The sequence below is a fragment of the Zosterops lateralis genome (assembly GCF_965231275.1).
Source record: "Zosterops lateralis genome assembly, chromosome: 1".
In the NCBI taxonomy this organism is placed as follows: Eukaryota; Metazoa; Chordata; class Aves; order Passeriformes; family Zosteropidae; genus Zosterops; species Zosterops lateralis.
The window spans coordinates 5508185-5528661 of NC_139762.1; the positions used below are offsets into that span (position 1 = coordinate 5508185).

General features: G+C 46.9%; 2 protein-coding genes across 4 annotated transcripts in view; both read left to right on the plus strand.

Annotated features, from left to right (window-relative positions):
• The window catches only part of OXSR1 (oxidative stress responsive kinase 1), an 85715-nt gene extending 76531 nt beyond the window's left edge, over nt 1-9184 (plus strand). Inside the window, exons 12-18 of the mRNA XM_083880964.1 lie at nt 2475-2510; nt 4112-4303; nt 5750-5826; nt 6706-6758; nt 7079-7147; nt 8027-8091; nt 8983-9184. Coding sequence (XP_083737090.1) covers nt 2475-2510; nt 4112-4303; nt 5750-5826; nt 6706-6758; nt 7079-7147; nt 8027-8091; nt 8983-9057 — 567 coding nt within the window. The 3' untranslated portion in view covers nt 9058-9184. The remainder of the gene's footprint in view (nt 1-2474; nt 2511-4111; nt 4304-5749; nt 5827-6705; nt 6759-7078; nt 7148-8026; nt 8092-8982) is intronic.
• A 3830-nt stretch (nt 9185-13014) lies between these two features.
• LOC310914306 (solute carrier family 22 member 13-like) lies at nt 13015-20137 on the plus strand. 3 transcript variants are annotated; one of them, XM_083870368.1, is made up of 10 exons: nt 13015-13428; nt 14421-14524; nt 14863-15017; nt 15340-15508; nt 15930-16050; nt 16647-16741; nt 17040-17254; nt 17711-17819; nt 17922-18132; nt 18595-20137. In XM_083870368.1, the coding sequence occupies exons 1-10, from the start codon at nt 13057-13059 to the stop codon at nt 18688-18690; spliced, it is 1647 nt and encodes a 548-aa protein (XP_083726494.1). In that variant the 5' UTR covers nt 13015-13056; the 3' UTR covers nt 18691-20137. The 3 variants fall into 3 exon arrangements, with proteins under 3 accessions (XP_083726494.1, XP_083726495.1, XP_083726496.1); XM_083870369.1 differs by having other exon boundaries at nt 17926-18132; XM_083870370.1 differs by lacking the exon at nt 17922-18132.
• The last annotated feature ends 340 nt before the right edge of the window (nt 20138-20477 follow it).

Consider the following 20477-nt stretch of genomic DNA (forward strand, 5'->3'; position numbering starts at 1 on the left):
AATATGTGCAAACATGCATTTTACATGTCTCTTCCTAGGACTGCACCTGAAAGCAGGCAAATATTTATTATACTCAGAGCCAGAAATACCTCTTCAATTCACTGAATATGGTGACTTGCTAGATCAACATTGTTTTTTGGACATAAAGACCTTCTGAACTTCCTCTCTTCATTTAAAACTTTGAATTCAAATTAAAGCAGTTGTGCTCTGTGGGTTTTTAAATTGTGCACCCTCTGTTTCCCAATAAATCTGTGCAGTGATGAGTTGTGTGGTCACAGTTCACTGCTTACTCTCATCATCTTTGATTACACAAGCGAAAATTAGTTAGCACTAATTCCCCAAGTCATCCTATTTGTGCCTTAGGTAAATGATTTTTAGTGTTTGTCCAGTTTTCTTTCTGTCCATGTGTTTCATAAAATCATAGAATTGTTGAGGTTGGAAATGGCCTCCAGGATTGTTGAATCCAACTGACAGCCCAGAACCACTGTGTTCACCACAAAACCCTGTTCCCAAGTGCCACCTCTTTGTTTTCTGACCACCTCCAGACGTGGTGACTCTACCACTTCCCTGAGCACCCTTTCAGTGAAGAAATCTTTCCTAATATCCAATTTAAACCCCCCCTCGTACAACCTGAAGCCATTTCTTCTTTTCATTTGTTACCTGGGAAAAGAGCCTGATCTCCACCTGGCTGCCCCCTCCTGTCAGGGAATTGTGGAGAGTGAGGAGGTCTCCCCTGAGCCTCCTTTCCTCCAGGCTGAGACACCCCAAGGCTCCCTCTGCTTCTCCAGAGCCATTCCCAGCTCCATTGCCCTTCTCTGGACTTGCTCCAGCCCCTCAATGTCATTTTGGTAGTGAGGGGCCCAGAACTGAACACAGCACTCAAGGTGCCTCATCAATGCTGAGTACAAAACACAATCCCTGCCCTAGTCCTGCTGGCCACACTATTCCTTATACAGGCCGGGTGCCATTGGTCTTCTTGGCCACCTGGGCACTTGCTGGCTCATATTCAGCTGGCTCTCAGCACTCCTGTGTGTCATTTATCTGGATCAGCTGTCACAGAGGGGCAGGGCCAGTGTTTCCATGCTCACCTGCACTTGCTTAGCACACTGATCTTCCAGATAAGTTCCTTTTGTGTAATTCCTTGAGGTATCCAGGTACTCTTGGATATGGTCTTTGTTCCTGGAAGAACATTGCAGCAGCTGTGGCCTGCAGATGTGGAGGAGGGATATTTCTCTGGGATCAATGCCATGGTTTTCATCCCACCTGGTAACTGTCAGGTGAAGGCTGAGCACACTGAGATGGATTTCAGGCTTTATCTTTCTCGCTGTGTGACTTTTTCCCTGACACTGCCTACACAAAGTCATGCTGAGGGAACTGTTCCTTCTACCCCTGTGCAGAGGCCTTTTTGAAACTTGCTGTTCTGGGAGTAAGACTTCTTAAACTTCTCTCACAAGAAGCCTCTGAGTCATATGTTGCAAATTGCTTTGATCTGCACTCATTAAGGTAGTGGCCTCTATTAGTGGAGAAACTCTCAGAGTAGGGGCATGATGAGCCTTAATGTCCTGTTGTCCAGCTTGTATTGTCCAAACAGCAACCTGTTAGAACATGATGTGGAGATAGAACAGTTTTTTTTTTTTTATTCCCAGCACTGACCAAACCATCCCACCTATCTCCACATAATAATTGGGCTTGTTGGAAGTCAAAGTTGCAGGCTTTCTTAATTGCAGGACTTTCCAGGAGTACTTGGCAATTCCTCCCTGCTCATGTGAAACAGCTAGTGCAGTGTTACCTTTGTTTTACTGATAAGCAAAAGTTGGTCACGTTGCTTTACCTGCGCTTTCCCCATTTGTTCCACTGGTCTCTTTGTTCCACTGCTGAGTGTACACCCACCTGTCAGTTCTCTGCTTTCTCTCACAAAGAGTACAGCAGAATGCAGGGTCCAAGGGCAGGGGGAGCAGGCCAGGGATTTTCTTCTGAAAAGCAGCACAAGCAAGGCTGATTTCCCCCTCCCCCCCTACAAAGGTTCTGTATGTTTTAAGCAAGTTGTTTTGGAAACTTCCTAAGTAAGTGAAGGGAACTTGTTTTCTAGCAGAATTCTGCCAGGCAGATCCATGTGTCTTTTTCTGCCAGACTTGAGTAGCTTAAAATGGATTTTCCCATCTTGATGCTTAAGTAATTTGATCTAGTCTGAGTGATCTTCAAGAGTCCTGGACTTTGCTAATGAGTACCAGTAATAGCAACTCAGGGTATTGTGTGCCCCTGTGGAAATGCTGACTGCAGGGTGTGAAATGTGGCTGTGCTTCTGGATGTCACAACAAATTGTGTGGTGTCCCTTTTATCGTGCATCTTAATACACATGTGTAACTTGATGCAATTATGTAGATTTCTCATGTTCAGTATAGTTCTGACAAGTCCTCCTAGTCAGAAAGCTTCACTGTGGTCTAGGCAATGACATCTTTCTCTCTGTTTTTTAGTCCCCCAGAGTGAAAGAACCTGTACAGAATTCCGAGGTAAGTTATAATTGCAAATTCCTTCTTGAAAAGATGACTCCTTGTTATTGTTGTTGTTTCAAGAAACATGCTTTGTTAGCCTTTGAAGGCAATATTGTATGAAGTAGAAGCCAGTTTGAAGAGCTCCCTATAAAAAGAATCCTTGGCCGTGTAAAGTCAAGAGCTCTTTTTGATATTTGTTGTATGTCTTGTCTGCTTGCTGTGGCAAAAGTCTCTTTGTTACAAGGTAATGGATTGGTCACAAGAATAATCTAAGCAAAACAACTGTCTTTTCATTTCCTCCTTAAGAAAAAACCCAAACTACACAAACCCAACAGAACACAACTTTAGGATGTTTGGTTTGCATTGTCTAATTCTTTGGTTTGGAACCTGTGCTCAGAGCTGTGAAAGAATTCTGTAGTAGTGTTTGATAGCAAACATGACTTCAGTTGTAATTTATCATGTTTCTTCAGTTCTGAACTGTTTCTTACATGAGGAATATTAGTATGTCTCATCTTTCAATGATAGGGACAGCTTATCTGCCAGAGACTGTGCTATGTCTGTCTTTTCCCTACCTGTGTTGAAAGATAAACAGAGCTGTCTCCTAGAAATTTGTCTTGGATTGGACTGTCCCGTTCTTCCTTCATTTCCAAGAAGTGTTTATAAAGGGAGATTTTGAGAAAGACGACAGTTCTGGCACTGTAATTTGACATAAATTCTAAATTAAAAAAAACAAAACTGAAAACCAGAATCCCTTTGGGATGAATTTTCCCATTGGAGGTCTCCTGTCCAGGTTTCCAGCATTGAAGATGATCTATATTTCCTACAACCTGTCAGAGTAAGCTGCAGGGCACACTGAAGTGCCATCAAGCTGACAGTTCTTTGGCTCCCATGCCAAAATTAGTTTCTCTGTACTGAATAACAAGAGGTAAAAAAGAGATTAAACTTCCATTTAGCTGTTTTTCCCCACCCTCAAATGAATTTCATATGGGGTTTTTTTTGTTTGGTTGGTTTTGTTTTTTGCAGGAGACTAAAGTAAAGTCCAATCCTAAATCTTCTCTAGTGTGATTTGAGAAACTCTGAATTCACTTTCCATTGATACCCAAATTACTCTGAATTTGCTTGGTGAAAGGCTCAGTTGTTGATAGTTATCTCACTGCTTTGCTGAGGTTTGTTTCCTGAAAGGAACTACAAGTCAAAGCAGGGCTGCTCTGCTCTGCTCTGAGGGCATGGCTACTTGGAAAAATAAGTAGGACTCAAATTCCAGGAAAGAGGGAGACTGAAGAATAGGGTGCTCTCATCCCAGCTGGATACATCTATGTACATGCAGCCTTGCCATAGCGTGTAAATTTTGTCCAAGATCCACAACCTGCTGGTATCTTGGTTTACTGGTGAGTAAAACTTGGAAATGTCAGTTCAGAATGGGTCCCTGGACATAAAGACACATTAAACTCCTGAAGACCAACTTGGGATCAGCGTTAGTGCCCTGGAGGCTTGGGAATGCCCTTGGCACTGAACTTCTCTAAGTGATTTATGTGGCAGACAAGCACTTCAGGGAAAGCTGGTGCTTGAATCAGAACACTTGAGTTCCTTTTCTCACTGAAGCTCCTTTTTGCTTGCAGCTGTTTCCATCAGCTGAGCCTCCAGGTCCTTCACTCACTGCTCCAGCACAGGCACCTACTGAACTACCTCAGGCTGCAGGACAAGCACCTGCACAACCTCCAACTGCTGTACCTCCACCCAGCCAGGCTCCTCCAGCAGCCCCAGCAGCAGCAGCAGCCCCAGCAGCAGCAGCAGCCCCAGCAGCAGCCCAGGTAAGAACAGACACCCTTCCTGCAGCTTTCAGCTTTGCCCTTGGCTGTTCTACACCAGATGTGCTAGAACAGTCTGAAACAGTGGAGGTTTGACATATTCTTGGCAATATTAAAATAGTTTTAATACTTAAATCAACCTCGTTCAAATATCTTTTAAAAGGCCAGTATTTAATCCCTGAATTTTATGCAGCAGTGAAGGCTGGAGCAATGTTGGTGTCAGTGACATTTGGGAAATGCATTAGCAGAATATCTGCCACTAGTGCCCGATATCTTATTTATTGGCATCTTGTCCTAACCTCAATTTCATGAACTTGGGTCAGTGTGTTTTTCTCTATAGCTCTTAGTGTCAATGTACTCTATTTTATAGCTCTACATATGTTCTTCCTCTGTCAGTGTTCTTTTTTTTTTTATGGCTCTCCTTTGGTTCTTGTTGCTCACTGGTTACTGTTTTGCAGAGCTCTGGGCTTCTCTGTGAACCCTTGTTTGTTTTCACTGACCTGGTGGTTTTCAGCTTCAGCAGAAATACCAGGTTGTGATCAGAAGCTCTTGAGCTGCACTGCTGGGCTAAAAGCACCTTGGAGTAAAATTCTACTCTTAAACAAAGGGTTATTTTTTTCTCATGTGAAAAAACAAGTGATCTAGATGAAAAACACTTGGTCAAGACTTTTATGCTTAAATTATCAGTCTGGTGTTGTGTCTGTCTTGTTCCTGCAGGTATGAAACCCTTATCTCAGCATGGGCAGTACAGGTGACTGACCCCTCTCTGTTTTATTTGGGCTTTTTTGGTGGAGAATGAATAACACTTAGCTCTGTACTGGAAATATCACAAGTGCTGTAACAAGTGCAGGGCAACTCCTGGATTGTCCCTACTGGAAATCTGCTGCTAACTAATATGAGATTATTTGATTACACATTCCAATAGTTTCTCAGAACTAATTCAGAATTGAAAATAGGCAGCTCTAAAATTGCTGCTAGAGGCTCTTAAAGCCTTTGATCTCATGGAAAAAAATGGTAACTGAGAGTACATGCTAATCTGCCTATTAATTTTTCTCCTGATGCAGCTATATCAGGTTTTTAAATCAAATGTTTGGGGCAGGGATTAAAAACACAGGAGGTCTTGAAGCTGTCGTGAATAGCCAAAACCTCTAAGTTTTAATGCAAAGCAAGTAATCTTTTTACATTTAACACTTCTGAAGTCTCCTGCCATTTTGGCATTTCTCAAAGTTGTGCAGCTTTTACTCTTTTCAAGGCAATTGCAGAGACCCTCCTGTTTAAGTGTGAAGTTCTCCTAGTTCATTGGTCTGTCGTCTTTCTCACTGTAGCTCCATGATTCCAATGATGAGTTAAACTTTTACTTGTATCTATAGTTGATCAAGGTTATCTCTAGTTTTAAAACCAGAGCAAGGAATTGTTAACCTGCTTTAAAATGATGCAATTCTATTGCAGGCCCCACCTACAGCCCCTGCTGCAGCTCCGGTACAGGAAGATGTGAGAGTCCCCATCAACCTTGTATTAAGGTTAAGGTAAGGACACAAAACTGATCTGTTCTGTTAACATCAGCCTTTGTAGAGAGGCCCACTGGCACTCTTCTGTGCCTTTTAATTAATAGGGTGGTGGTTAATTGTTTGTCAGCTTGGATTTCATCTGCTCTTCTGAAACTGCAACCTGGAAAAGCAGTTTATCACATTCACTTCAGTTTGGCAAAATCTGTGTATTGAAAGAGGTTTTGATATTTGTATAAACATTGCTAAACTTTCATGGAGTGGGAAGGAGGAATTAGCTGGGTTCCCTCAGAGGATTCAGGGATTCAGAGGTTCTGGCTTTGTGCTGGACCATCTTAATCTTCATGCCCAACTGCAGACTTCAGCCAGTTCTGAGAGTGAAGAGCTTTTACCCAGTTCAAGGAGTGGATTCTGGTCTTTGTCACTAGAAACAGGCAGAAGGAAGGATCTTTCTACACTCATTACACACAATGCTGTTTCTCATTCAAAGAAGCTGCCTCTCATCTCTGGAGGCATCCTGGTTGTTGGTAGGTATTGGAGTGGGGATTCTGAACATCACTTCCATAATGTGTGTGCATCTGCAGCCAGTGAGCACTTCCCTGCTCTGAAACATGTGCTCCAAGGATATCTCTGCTGAGGGATGTGAGTTACTGAGGCAGTGGAACAACATGGCCTTGTACCAGAGATGACACTCACCTATGCTGGACTGGCCCAGGCTCTGTCAGGTTGGGAGGCAGACTGTGCTGCTTCCACATGCACATCCCAGTGATGAGTTTCTGCCTTTGAGGGGGTAGAATGCAATGAATTCACAGACTGGTTATTCAATGACAGCACTCTCTTTTGGCCACCAATCATGCCATGAAATGGTCTCCTTTATATAAAATTCTCTTCTTTCCACAGGAATTCAAATAAAGAGCTCCATGATATTCGGTTTGAATTCACCCCAGGGAAAGGTGAGCTGGTGGGAAATTCCAGTGTGTGAAGGGGAAGTTTTGTGTTTGGTGTTGTGCTGTTGTGTGGGAGTCTGTCCTCAGTGCCTTCCTAAAGGGCTTGTTGTGGCTGGGCTTGGAGCACTGCTATAAAACTCATGGATATTGCTAAAGTACAGCCCTTCAGTGATTTCACAGCACTTGGTGTGCACCCTGATATGTCTTTCATAAAGAGCACTTCTGCTGTTTGGTTTGTAGAAGCTCCTTTAGGTTTCTGTGTGGTGCCTTCACCAGCTGGACAATTGCTGCTCCGTGGTGATGGCTCTTGGGTTTTTCTCCAACAGATACTGCAGATGGTGTGTCTCAGGAGCTCATTTCAGCAGGTCTTGTTGATGGCAGAGATCTGGTAATAGGTAATGACAAATTATTTTTTTCTGCTCTAACCATTTCAGTCATTTTTTGCATGTTAAAAATGACCTGATTAGTGGGTGATAGGAAAATTTCCTCTGGCCTTGGTTCTCTACCCAGTGGCCCTGCACAACTGCTGTCAATTCTGGTGACAGTTCTGTGCCAAGATGCAGGCAACCTCCAGTTCACAAGAAGATGATTTAGTTGGTAACATTGTGAAGCAAATGTTCCTTGTATTGCAGAATGAAGTCTAATTGATGCATTAGCCAAATCATTATCATCTGACAGGGGATGCATCACCAAACTGCTGCACAAGCCTGTCCTGCTCACAGGTCCTGTGCAAGAGAGCTCTGGGACTGAAATGAGCCAGTCTTTTTGGGTTTAATTAGGGCTGGGGAAGGAAGTGTGAGGTGCACATTCCCTGGGGCAGCCAGCTTGAGTTGTATGGGGGGAAACAGCTGCCTCAAACAGCAGTTTGCTAAATAAATGTATCCTCCTGTGCAGCAGGTGAGACTTTTAAACTGTCAGCACTGCCTGTGTATTCCAACTGCAGCAAGCAAAGCTGTTCCTTGTACACAGGAAAGCTGCTAGTGTGAAATTAACTGGATTTCCAGATGCAGTTGGGCATTTATTACTATTGATCCCATCACATCCTGGGAAAAATACCTACCTCTGAAAGAGTAATGTAGTAACAATAACAACGTGTTTACAGTTCAAAGCTTTAGGTTTAAGTAGACTGAGTCTAATTAAGACCTAAACCTTTCCTTGTCAGCGGAAAAATTCAAAGTGTGTTGAGTAATAGAAAGAGGACTAATGAGTTTGGGATGTTTTTCTCCAGCCTGTCCTAATATTTGCCCATTTTCTTCATGTCTGTGTGATTTCAGTTGCAGCTAATTTGCAGAAAATTGTGGAAGAGCCCCAGGCAAACAGATCCATCACTTTCAGACTGGTATTTATTCCTGTTCCCTAACTGATCAAGTTGTCCCTTGCAAGGAGAAGGCATTGCATGTAGATGTCTACTGCAGGCATCTGATGTATGCACTCTATATCCTCCCTTCTTTCCCAAAGCTTCTTACTGGTTGTATGACTGTAGGCACTGCAGGCTCCCTCTGTATCCTCTGAGCAACACCTGGCATAAATAAGCATGAGATGATGTGCTAATTAATATATATAAATGTTGCCAAGAGGTATTTTTGGGGCTTGAGATGTGCATTTGCAGAAATATTTCCAAGCAGATGGATGGGCTAAGAATTTCCACAGACTCCTTTCTTGGAGGAAGAGAACGAGGGAGGGTCCAGATACATTGTCTCTGAGGAGAAAATGGGGAAATGAAGAAGAAAAAAGGAAAATAAAGAGTAGTGGGTCAAAGAAGGAAAATAAGAGTGGTGGGTCAAAGAAGAGAGCCAAAACTGAGAGTAGAGCAGGGTAATCTTTCAGAGGTGGTGAAATTCAGAGGGAGTTACAGTGGCAAAGTGAAGGTGTAACCAGGTTATTGAGAGTGAAGCAGTAAGCGTTCTTAATTTTTACTCTTCCTGTAAGGAGTTTTCACTTGTTTTGCCCCAGTAATTGCACATATAATGTCCTGTTGGAGCAGACATTGGCAAAACTTCAATCCTAGCCCTTAATGGTTGTTTATTTTTTTATTATTATTATTTTTTAAAAAAAGGCAAAAATACAAAAGCACTCAATTTTAACTTTGGGTAGTGCAAGCTGCTGAATACAGTGCAAAGCTGTCCTGTGTCTGCTTCCTCCTCCCACCCTGTCTGATACACCTGCTTGTGGTTTCTGCTGGAAGGTAGGGCATGTGTGTTGCTATTTGCATCTCTATTCCTTGTTTCAGGCATCTGGTGTCGACGGCTCCGAAATTCCAGATGATGGCAAACTTATAGGATTTGCACAGCTCAGCATCAGCTAAACATTGGTCCCAGGAGATGTTTCCCAACAGAGAACCCACATGTGCATATTCGTAATGCTTCTGTTAGCCTAAAAAAAAAAACAAACCACTACTGCCAAAGAATTGAACTACAGCCCCCTTCCTAGAAGCTTTAACATTTTCCTTAATAGGATCACAAACCTTCCTGAAATTACCGATGACGTTTACACCTTTTGTAAACAACTCTCATGTTTTTGTATCTGTCATCTCAAACATGCAGACCCAACACATCATTGCCTGCATGTTCATTTTATTATTGCCTTACTTTAAAGAAAAATACTACTGAGTACGAAGCAGGGGGTTCCACTGCTCTGATGATCTTGCCTAAGTGTTTGCTTACATGTGGTTTCATTTTTTTTCACTTGCTATTTTTGCACAAGTTTTAATACTGAACGGATTTTTTTTTTTTTTTTTTTTTTTTTTTTTTTTTTTTTTTTTTTTTTTTTTTTTTTTTTGGTTCTTTACCTGCTTCTCCTTCTATCTGAAACACCAATGTACGTGTGGTTTGGGTCACCTGGAGTGCTGAGAAATCTGCTTCTCTTCGGCTGTGTGTTTTAAAACTGCTGGTTTGAATGCTTGCACTTGAGAAAGCAAGCGGAGTCTTAACCCACAGGAGGGAGAGCTGCCTTCCCTTGTGTTTGTGTTTTTGAGAAGATCCTTGACTTTGAGGTGTTAGAAGTCAGCTTCCCTTTGTAAACTGCCTTAAGTTTTTGTTTTTTTTTTTCTTCTTTATCATCTTGGTTCTCTCCACATGAGTGCCAGGCATGGCATGAGGGCTGAACCTTTTAATTTACATTTAGCAGTCTTTCCTGCTGCTTTCATTTTGCATCTTAGATGTAGTCTGTTCTTGAAGCAGACCATGGAGGCATTGCTGCCTGGAAACTTGTCTTTCAGATGATCTACACACTATCCATGGTCACAGGGAGAGGAGATCTATGTCACTCTGCCTTTGGAACAGATGCACTTCCAAGTGTCCCTGAAAGTGACCCAGTTTGGTCATGCCTGGCTGGCCTCCTACCGTGTTCCCCAGTCCTTTGCAAGCTGGTACCCGTGGAACCATCCCTGTCGTGTTTTACAGCAATAAAGAATCACCTTTACAGAGTGGCTGTACTGGGCAAAAGCGGGCACTGGGTTTGTCCCTCCTGCACTAAATCCCTTGGGTCGTTGGGCTGTGCATCAGCCCAAGCCTCGACGTTTGATCAGGATCTCACTGCACCCCTGTCACACACGTATTTAGCTTTTCTTTCCATGTGCTGTTGAAGTTGAGTTTCTACATGAATAATATAAATTATGCTCTGAGTTTGATAAGAGACACTTGTAATGCAATATGTGAATAATAAATGGTGTTGACTTTTTTTTTCCTACTGTTTCACAGTTGGCCTTTGTAACTGCTCTTGGCTCTGGAGTGTTTTCTACACAGAAATTATAAGTCTGTAATTTAACACGCAGATGGAAATGTGCTTTGTTTCCATCACACACAAACAATGCAGAAACAGAGCAGAATGACTAGGTTCAGTTAGGACTTTTGTTCTGTTTTGTTGGTTTTTTTGTTTTGTTTTGTTGTTTTTTTTTAATTTCCAAGTCTTCAGATGAACAATCTGTATTTATATCTTGTTCTCTATGAGCAGCTGTGGAAGCTTCCTGAATTGTGCATGTTCTTTTTTTACCGCCCCTGTTGCTTGTAGCCTCTGGGTGGATATTGAGTGTGTCCCCATGGGCTGTTTGCAGCCCCATGGCTGGTGAGTGTGAAGGGGAGGGAGAGGAAGATGAGAATTTGGGAGTGAGATCATCCCAGGGTGCTGAGCCGATGCTCTCCAGAGCCGAGGAAGCGACTGCCCAATAGCAGGGAGTTGGTGGCTGGCTTGGCCAGGTGTGTGTTGGCACCATTCCCTGTGGCCTGACACAAAGCACTCCCTACAGTGTCCTCCCATTGAGCTTGTTGGCTTGGGAAGAGCAGGCTGGCACCTCAATTTTCCCGTCACCCTGTGCTCAGTGTGGATGTGTTGGGAGCCTTTAGGATACAGAGACAAGGTAGTTGTGGTACAGTATTATTTTCCCTCTGCCTGCATGCCCTGGGGACCTCCTCGTTCATTTGTGTACTGGTGCTGAGGAAGGTTAGGACTCAAACTGCTCAAATGGAACAATGCAGCATCTATTTATTGTTATTCCCCATTTTCCCAAAGCCAGGACTTAGAGAGCTTGAGCTCACGCTAACCCAAGGTTCCGTAGTTCTTTAATGGAGAAATTAAGCGAGGAAGAAGCTGATGGGTTTTGCTCTATAGATCTCCAGATCTTTTGGGTAGGGATCCAAAATATTTACTTGGGCTATTACAGTGCTAGACAACTGTCTTTTCTGATGTTGTTCCAGTAAGTGCCAATGCTGTTCATAATTGTTTTCCAGTGTCATTAAGAATTTGGTTTTTGTGCAAATTTCTGATCTGAACCTGGAAGCAGGTGGTAATTTTAAGTTAGTTCCTACTTTTAAGGACAATGCTCTGTTAATGAAAACGGATCCTCTTCACAACTTTGGTGTATTGTAGATTATAATGAAAGATGTAAAATAGTCAGGCTTTTTTTCCTTTTTTGGACTTTGTATTTTACTGCATGTGTCTAATTTTTAATCAATAAAGAACAAATTGTCCATTGCCGGGTTTTGATGTGTGATTTCCTTGTCACTGGGTTGAATGGTGTGTCTTGAGGAAGGGGTTTGTCTGAGTGGTATCTGCAACTCCTGGGGTGTTTCTCTTTGGGGTGGTGGGAGGACATCAGGTCCAGGTTGGATGGGGCTCTGAGTAACATGGTCTGGTGGGAGGTGTCCCAGTTGTCCCTGGCAGGGGGTTGGAACTGGATGAGCTTTAAGGTGCCTTCTTTAAGGACCCCAAACCAGTCCATGAGTGCATCTCTGCAGGAGTTGCGTGCAGAAATGGAGCTATGAGGGCACTCAGGATGGTGCCCTGAGAGCTCATCTCCAGCTGAGAGGTTTGCTCCAAGCTCTGCATGCCCTGTGCAGCTGGGAATGAGTTTCCTTTGTCCAGGAATGCCTCAGGATGACACAGGCTGGTGTGAAAGTGGGAAGATTTCTAGTCTCACAAGCGGTGAGAACATCAACTGCCCTCCTTCCTCTCCTCCACAATTACTGTTCTTAGTGGGTGCCCTGGTCAACTCAACCCCAGTGGGGCATCCATGGTCTGTTTTCCAGCATGCTTTTCAAGGCCCTTCTGGATCTGTGGGCAGCAGAAGTATCCAAGTGGCTTTTGGGCACCTCACGGACATCTCAAAGGGGCCCCAGGCAAATGCTTTTCCTACATGAGGGATGGGCTGAGTAATGCTGGACTTGGGCTCTTGGTGATCATTTAAGCATTTGCGCCTCCAGAACCATTGCCCTGTGTCAAATTTGTCCCATCCCTTTACCTCTTCCCCAAGTCCTCTCCACATTTAGCACCCCAGCCTGCAGGGTGACCCAGAACTGGTGGGAACGGGGGATGTCTTGTGCCTGGATTGCTTGTGTTGCATAAGGAAGCTACAGAAGATGAAGGAAATGGCAGCTCCCATCCCCTGGAATCACAATGAACTGGCTGCCCTTCCTCATCTCTGGTTCTGCCCAGCCATTAACATAATTCCCTTTATTCCTCTGGGCTATTCCCAGCTCTGCATCATTCCGGGCTCGTTTTGGCCTCTCTGAACCTTGCTTTCCTGAGTCGTTCAGCAAATGCAGCTGTTGCAGCCACTGTGGAGAAGAGTCTGTTCCCTGCCAATGCCACCTGGCCCTGGCAGAGGAGGTGGCCCAGGTTCCCTGAAACAGGGGTCTTTCTGCTCCAGCCAACACTGGATGTTTGTGGGTGGCACAGGGATGATTAATATATTACATGATGTGCTTCCAGTGACTGCCTATGACTGCAGAGCTTATCTGAGGTTTAAACATTAATTCCAGCCCTCTGGGAAGTCTGTCCCAGCACTGTCCTGTCCCAGACACAGCCACCAATGTCAGGTGTCGGGGAAATTTTGAAAGCGGTTGGCGATTTTGGGCGATTCCAGAAATGCCTGGTGGTGCTCTCCGTGATCCCCTGCCTCAGTGTGGCTTTCCACCAGTTTTGCCAGCTTTTCATGGTTGTGGAGGTGCCTTACCACTGTGACACCAGCTGGATCCGCGCCGTGGGCCCCAACCTGACAGAGGAAGAGCAGCTGAACCTCACCCTGCCCCGGGGTGCAGATGGGGAGTTTGAGCAGTGCTCCATGTACTCCCCAGTGGACTGGGACCTCGATTCCATTGTGGCCTATGGACTGAATGACACAGAGAAGTGCATCAATGGTTGGGTATACCCCTCAGAGCAGCCACCCTCCCTGCTGACAGAGGTCTGTATTTACTGTTTGATGTGCTGGGATGTGGAAGGGGCGGGACACCCAAATGGCCACAGTTCCCCCAGAGCTGATGCCTGACCATGGTGCAGTTGGGATTTACAGCAGATGTGGGTTGGGGACCTTGGCTTCACCATGCAAGCCCCAGGTGTGGTCCTGGAGAGGGTTCAGGCTGTGATGGAGGTGCTAGAGGGGAGATGAATCACTCCTGGAGGGATCTCCTGCCTCTGAGTTTCCCCATCCTTCTGCATACAGGGGTTAACCTTTCCAACTTAATATCGTGGAATGGTTTGGCTTGGAAGGGTCCTTTAAAAAGTGTCTTGTCCAACCCCCGACATCACAATTGTTAGCTGAGAAAGATGCTAAAATAAAATAAAGGAGAATAGGTTTGGATTAAATATTAGGAATAAATCCTTCCCTGTGAGGGTGGTGAAGCTCTGGCACAGATTGCCCAGAGAAGCTGTGGCTGTCCCATCCCTGGAAGTGTCCAAGGCCAGGTTGGGTGAGGTTCTGATCTACCTGGTCTAGTGTAAGGTGCCCTGCCCATGGCAAGAGACTTCAAATTAGATGATCTTTAATGTCCCTTCCAACCCAAACCATTTTATGATTCTATGATCCTTTCTATGTTGCTTTTTCCATTGATGCCCTCTGGATGCTGGCAGTTGCAGGACATCTCTTTAACAGAAAGTGCTTGTCCCAGGAATTAGCATCGCATCCTTTCTCCTTTGGGAGATCAGGTCGTCTGACAGGAAGGAAGCTGCTGCTTCTGTCCCCAGGCCCACCTAAAGCAAGATTTGCTGACCAGGAGGCTCCCTGGGTTGGCTGGGCTGGATGAGGGGCACTCTTGCAGGTCCCAGTGCATGGGAGAGGGACCCAACAGAGTGCCCCAAGGGCTTGTCCTACCTCTGACTTGTGTGCCCTGTGCATACTGTGGGGATTCACATCCTTGGAAAAGGGGATACCAAAGCATCTGTTTCTCCTTTCTCCAGTTTGACCTAGTGTGTGACAGGAAGAACCTGAATGACATTGCCCAGGCCATCTACATGGCAGGGCTGCTCCTGGGATCCATGATCTTTGGGCCTCTGAGTGACAGGTGAGGAGCCACAACCCACTGCCCAGGGTCTGTGCAAAGCCAGCCCAGCACAGGTGCAGGTGGTGTGAGCCTGTCTGGACTGTGCACCCTGAGCATTTTGTCACCACTTCTCACTAACAGGGACCCTGACCAAAGTCCTCTGGTCCTATGAGGACATGGCCTCACAGGGAGGGGAAGGGAGAGAGACACAGGATGTGTGTACAGTGCTTCATTTGTCCCCCACAGTCTAATCTGAGCTTTATCAGGATGGTAAAGATCACTATATAACCTGCTGGGCTCTGTGCCATCTCCGTGGGGTCTCTCCACACACTGATTGTGTCTTCCCTGTTTCTCCCCAGGATCGGCCGCCGCCCAGTCATTCTGCTCTCCGTCTTCCTCCAGGGCTTGTTTGGCCTGGGAATTGCCTTTGTGCCCCATTTCTATGTGTACATGGCCTTCAGGTGTGTCGTGGGGGCCACTGTGTCAGGGATCACCATGACAATACTGGCCTTAGGTGAGTAGGATGCCCTTGTCCTGGGGCATCTCAAGATGAAATAGAAAAGTCTTCAAAGAAATAAAAATTTTCATGTTTCACTAGAAAAGCACCCTGGCGAGGACAGGTCTTGATCTTCACTGTCTTTTGGTACTTTGACAAGGTCTCAGCCCTCAGTCAGAGCTTTGGGGAGCATCTCTCCCCAGCCAGTACTCAGAGGAGGGCAAGGGGACAGTGTCCCAGCACAGAGGTCAGTTTAATCCTCACCTCCAGAATAATTCTTCTCCAGGGAAACACCCTGTTTGCCTCAGGGGAAACTCTGAGCCTTCCCTCTTCCTTTCAGCTACGGAATGGATTGGTGTCTCCTCCCGGCCAAAGGCAGTGCTCACTTCTCACTGCTGCTTTGCCATCGGGCAGATGATTTTGGCTGGTTTGAGTTACGGGATTCGCAACTGGAGGCTGCTGGAAATTGCAGGATCTGTTCCTATATTTGCCTTTTTCTTATGCATTGGGTAAGTAGGATGTGGACAGAGCTCCTGCAGACATGACAGCAGCGTGAGGGTGTGAGTGAGGAGGTGGCAGCAGCTCAGAACTGAGCTGGGTCCTTCCCATTGGAGTGCAGGTGCTGGAGGAGCTGCTACAGAGCTCAGCACATCTCCCTGAGCACTGGACTGCTGAGAGCACCAGCTGCCTTGCCTCAGGTCTCCAAATGTGGCCTTTGGAGCCTAAATTTAGGGTATTTAGATCCCATGGGCCATTCACTTCAGAGTTGGACTTGATCAGCCTTGTGGGTCCCTTCCAAGGCAGAGGATTCTGTGCTTCTGTGATCTGATTCTGTTCTGGCCAAGGCTTGCTGGGTGTGCTCCCAGAGAAAGGGGCTGTAGGGGAACCCAGCAGGACACACCAGCATGTCCTGGCCTCTCCTCCTGGCAGGGTACTCCCAGAGTCAGCTCGTTGGCTGGTGACCAAAGGCAGGATCGAGGAAGCCAAGAAGGTCCTGCAGAAGGCGGCAGCCACCAACAAGCGCAGCCTCCCGCCAGAGCTCCTGGAGCAGGTACTGGGGGGTTCTTGTCCTCAGACACTGCCCTGGGCCTTGCAGCAGCCCCTGGAGCTCAGCTCAGCTCAGAAACCTCTCTCCATTCCCACTGGAGATGGTCTGGGTATGGGCTGTGGGGGACTCCAGCTCCAGCTGAATTACACAGGGACAAGGTCTGGGAAGAGGCCCAGCTTTTGCTGAGGCTCAGCCTGGAGCTTTCTGGAGTTCCCCATGGGGATGTGGGAAGGACTGAAATGCTTCCGTGGCTTTTGTCCTGTGAGGATTCCACAAGTGTGACTGATGAGCACAGAGTCTCTGTTTAGTCTGGGGGTTTCCATGCAGAAATACCTGAAGGGGACTTCCCTCCTTGCCCACCTCAAAGTTCCTACACTGGGCAGATGCTCATCCTGAGGAGCCTCTCAGTCACCACCCTCTGTGCTGGGCACCCAGGGCACAGAGGCAGGAGCCCAGCCCCACTGGGCTGCCCTCCCTCCCAGACCACTGTGACTCACAGGCCTGTCCCACTGAGGCTTTCCATGGACTGCAGATGGAAAAGGAGCTGGACCTGGGTTTCCTTTTCCTCCTCTGACTCTTTGACTTTCTGTGTTTTGAAGCTGAAGCCTGAGAAAGAGGTCAAGTCTGGAAGTTTCCTGGATCTCTTTCGGAAGAAGCACCTGCTGAAGGTGACTTTAATCATGTCATGTGCCTGGTAAGACACTCCCTGGTGCATTCTTCCCAAACTTCTAGGTGAAAGAAAAGAAGGGATTGACAATTAGTAATTTAGAAATTCACCTTGTGGTTTTGAGTATTATTTGATAGGTATTTCTGCTTTAATATACTTTGTGGGAAAGGTTATAGCATTTCCAGCTTTGGCAGACCTGTGGTATTCCTCTGGTTTTACATCTCCTTGGAAATGCTGTGGCTTGGCCAAAATGTTGTCAATGGAAATCAATGCTGCATTCCCTCATGGCTAACACCTGCTCAGTGTCACCCTGCCTGGCTTTCAGGTTTGTGAACAGCTTTGTCTACTATGGGCTGAGTCTGAACGTGACCAATTTTGGCCTGGACATCTACCTGACTCAGCTGGCCTTTGGAGCAGTGGAAATCCCAGCCCGTGTTGGTTGTATCTTCACTCTGCAGAGGTTTGGGAGGAGGAAAACACAGGCTGTTCTCCTCGTGCTGAGTGGCCTGGTGTGTCTGATCATCACTGGCATCCCTGAAGGTGAATGACTTCATCCCATAGGGAGAGGACATCCTTTGGGACAGGGAGACAGAGCCCCAACCCTTCCCTTGCTGGGTCTGTCCTCCCAGCCAGGGTGGCTCACATCCCTCTAGAGCTGACCCTGGCCACAGAGGCCTGGCTGAACCCACAGGGCCCCTTCCAAAAATCCCCAAAACTTCTTGCTGATCATGATAGCGGAGGGCAGAGCTGAGCCCAGTGGGCCTCCTATCCACAGAGCAGTGCTCTGGGAAAATTAAATACCTGGGGAGGTGAGATGATGGATGCAGAGTGCACTGAAAGTGGCCACCAAGCCAGAGCAGCCTGGTCCATGCCCAGACACTGTCAGAGGCTCCCTGCAGGTGACACAGCTGTCCCTGAAATCCCTAATCGCCATCCGGGAGTGGTGCTGAGCCCTCCCCACCCCACAGCAGCCGCCTCTCCCTCTCCTCCCCTCAGACCAGCCCGTGGCTACCACCGTCCTGGCCACCATTGGCAAGTTTGCTGCCTCAGCTTCATTCTCCACCTCCTACGTCTACGCTGCCGAGCTCTTCCCCACCATCGTCAGGTGAGCTCTCCCCACACATCGGGCCTTCCCTGTGCCGTGGAGAATGGGGCAGGAGCCCTCCCTGAGGGCCCCGGGCCCTGCCCACACCTCCCGCCCCCACAGGCAGACGGGCGTGGGGCTGTGCTCCATGTCGGCGCGGGTGGCCGGGATCCTGGCCCCGCTGGTCCGCCTCCTGGCCCACTACCACCGCGCCATCCCCATGGCCATCTTCGGGAGCACCCCCGTGCTGGGGGGGCTGCTGTGTGTCCTGCTCCCCGAGACCCGCGGCACGGACCTGCCGGATGACACCGGGGACGGGCGGCCTCCGCCTGAGGTGGGTCATTCCCTGGGGCTGCCCCAGGTGGGGATATGGGAATACCCCTTGGCGTTCCGTGTGCTGGGGGTTTCTTTAGGAGTTACAGAGGAGGGAGGGCGTGGAGTGGAGCTGTCCCACTGTGGAGGGAGGGGAGGGTACCCCATAATCCTGTTTGTGGAGCTCATCCCTTCATTCCTGTCCATGGGATGGAACAGCCAGTGCTCTGCTTTCCTCCCTCTGCCCTCCTCAGGGAAATACTGGTGCCTCATCCTCTCATGGCTTTTACCCTCTCGCAGCTCCCAGCCCTCATTCCCCATGGGACCAGGTGGAATTGCACCCCAATACTTTTGTTGTATTACTGGGAGAAGGGTGTCCACAGGAGCAGTAGGGAATGGGATCCAGGTTGCTGAAGGCTGCCTGTCTCAGGGACAGCTCATTGCACACCTTTCCTGGCTTTTACACCCTTTCCCCTCCCATCAGGTCTACGAAAACGCCACCAGTGGCTCTCAGAATGGGCAGGTGAAAGGAAAAGATGACGGCCAAGACAGTGAGAGCACGAAGACCACGTACTTCTAGCTGGATGTGCAGGTGGCTGTGGATAAAGGCAGCCCAGTGCTGTGTGGGCACTGAGCACAGGAGGGTCTCTCCACCCCCACTGCTTAGGCCATCACTGCCAGTTCTTGGGTTTCCTTGTCTTTTTTGCCTTCCTGTATCTCCCTCTGTAGCTTGTCCTCAGGCACTGCAGGCTGTCACTGGTGTCCAGCAGTGCTCTCACCAGAGAAAATTGGGTGCTTTTTACTGGAGGGAAAAAAAGAAAGAAATCAAGAATTAGGATGGAGGCACCTCCTCTTCATTTTTCCTGTTGTGTCTCCAGGAAGGTGAGACTGTAAACTTTATCCAGAGACACCACTAGAGCATTGAATGAACTTGCAAGAGAGAACTGGGCTCACTAACAGGAGAGGCGGAGCAGATGCAGCACTCAAAATAATCTCACACTTGCAAAGAGTGATTTATCGTGGCTGTCTAGCAAGATCATCCCATTCTCTCATAAAAACACTCCTTTTTTTTTAATTTTTTTTTTTTTTAATTTGAGATACTCAGCTGAGAAAAAAATGTGATGGAAGAAACAGCATGCAGGGAGCAAGGATGTCTAACAAGCAGCAGAATTTTCACTTTATTGCTGGTGGCTTTGAATTGGTGCCTGTCATGATGCTTTGTGCATGGTATATGTTGCTGCTGTGTTCCAGTGTGGGACCAAATGGATTTGTCCATTCCAGGAAACTGAGGGATGTTGTGGGAGTTGGTCTCTTAGGAAAAAAGTGCAAAGCTTTCTAGGAAATGTCAAAGCTTTTCTACTCTGTTCTGATCTATTCCTTCTTTGCTGGATCCATTTTGTCTTTGAAAGATTTAGGACTGCTTGTGTCTTATACTGTGAAGAAAAAAAAAGTGTTTTTCCTCTGCTTCCCTTCATATTATCTCATGTCCCTCAGTCCAACTTTCTTTTCCCACTGGATGGGTGGGTACAGATGAAGCCTGGGAGTTGCATATGGTGGTTCTTCATCTTTGACTTCACAGCTTAAAGGGTTTTTTCTGGTAGTGTCAAGAAATATTAAGCCAGATTATTTTTTCTCTTCATTGTCGTGCCTACATGTTTTCCATGGACCAAAGTACCTCATGGATATTCAGTTTGATCAAGACAGAGTTTTGGATAAATCAGTGCCATGTGACAGTGTCCTGCCAGGAGGGACTGACTGTGGTGCTATTTTCTTTCTGGCACTGCTTTTCAGAGGATTTGCTCCTCTTCAGTACCCTGGGAACAGAGGAGCTTAGTCCTTTGTCCTTTCCCTGGAAAAGGCTGGGGAGTGCCTCCTTTAGGCTTTTATGGAAAACAGGGAATTGAGGGTAAAGGCTGAGGGAAGAGCTTGGAGCCAAATGTGCAGTTATATAAGGAACCACTTTGGAAATTGTACTCTGAGACTCTCTTTTTTTAGTTCATTTCATAAATAAAAGCATCCAAGCACAGCTGATGTACTTCTGCTTCCAGCTCATTTGTGCCTCCAGTGGCCTGAAGATCCATTTCATGGAATCTTGGAGTGGTTTGGGTGGGAAGGGACCTTAAAGATAATCCTGTTGTGATCCCCCCCCTCCCGCCACATGCAGGGACACCCCCCACTATCCCAGGTTGCTCCAAGCTACGTCCAACCTGGCCTCAGACACTTCCAGGGATGGAGCAGCAACAGTTTCCCTAGGCAACCTGTGCCAGGGCATCACAACCTTCATAGGGAAGGATTTCTTCCTAACACCTCATCTATATCTCCCCTCTGTCAGTTTTAAGCCATTCCACCTTGTCCTGTCACTCCATA

Coding starts and splice junctions, on each gene's coding strand:
- LOC310914306 (XM_083870368.1), top strand. CDS start 13,057: ATGTCAGGTGTCGGGGAAATTTTGAAAGCGGTTGGCGATTTTGGGCGA. Junction 13,429..14,420: donor CACCCTCCCTGCTGACAGAG/GTCTGTATTTAC, acceptor TCCTTTCTCCAG/TTTGACCTAGTGTGTGACAG. Junction 14,525..14,862: donor TTTGGGCCTCTGAGTGACAG/GTGAGGAGCCAC, acceptor GTTTCTCCCCAG/GATCGGCCGCCGCCCAGTCA.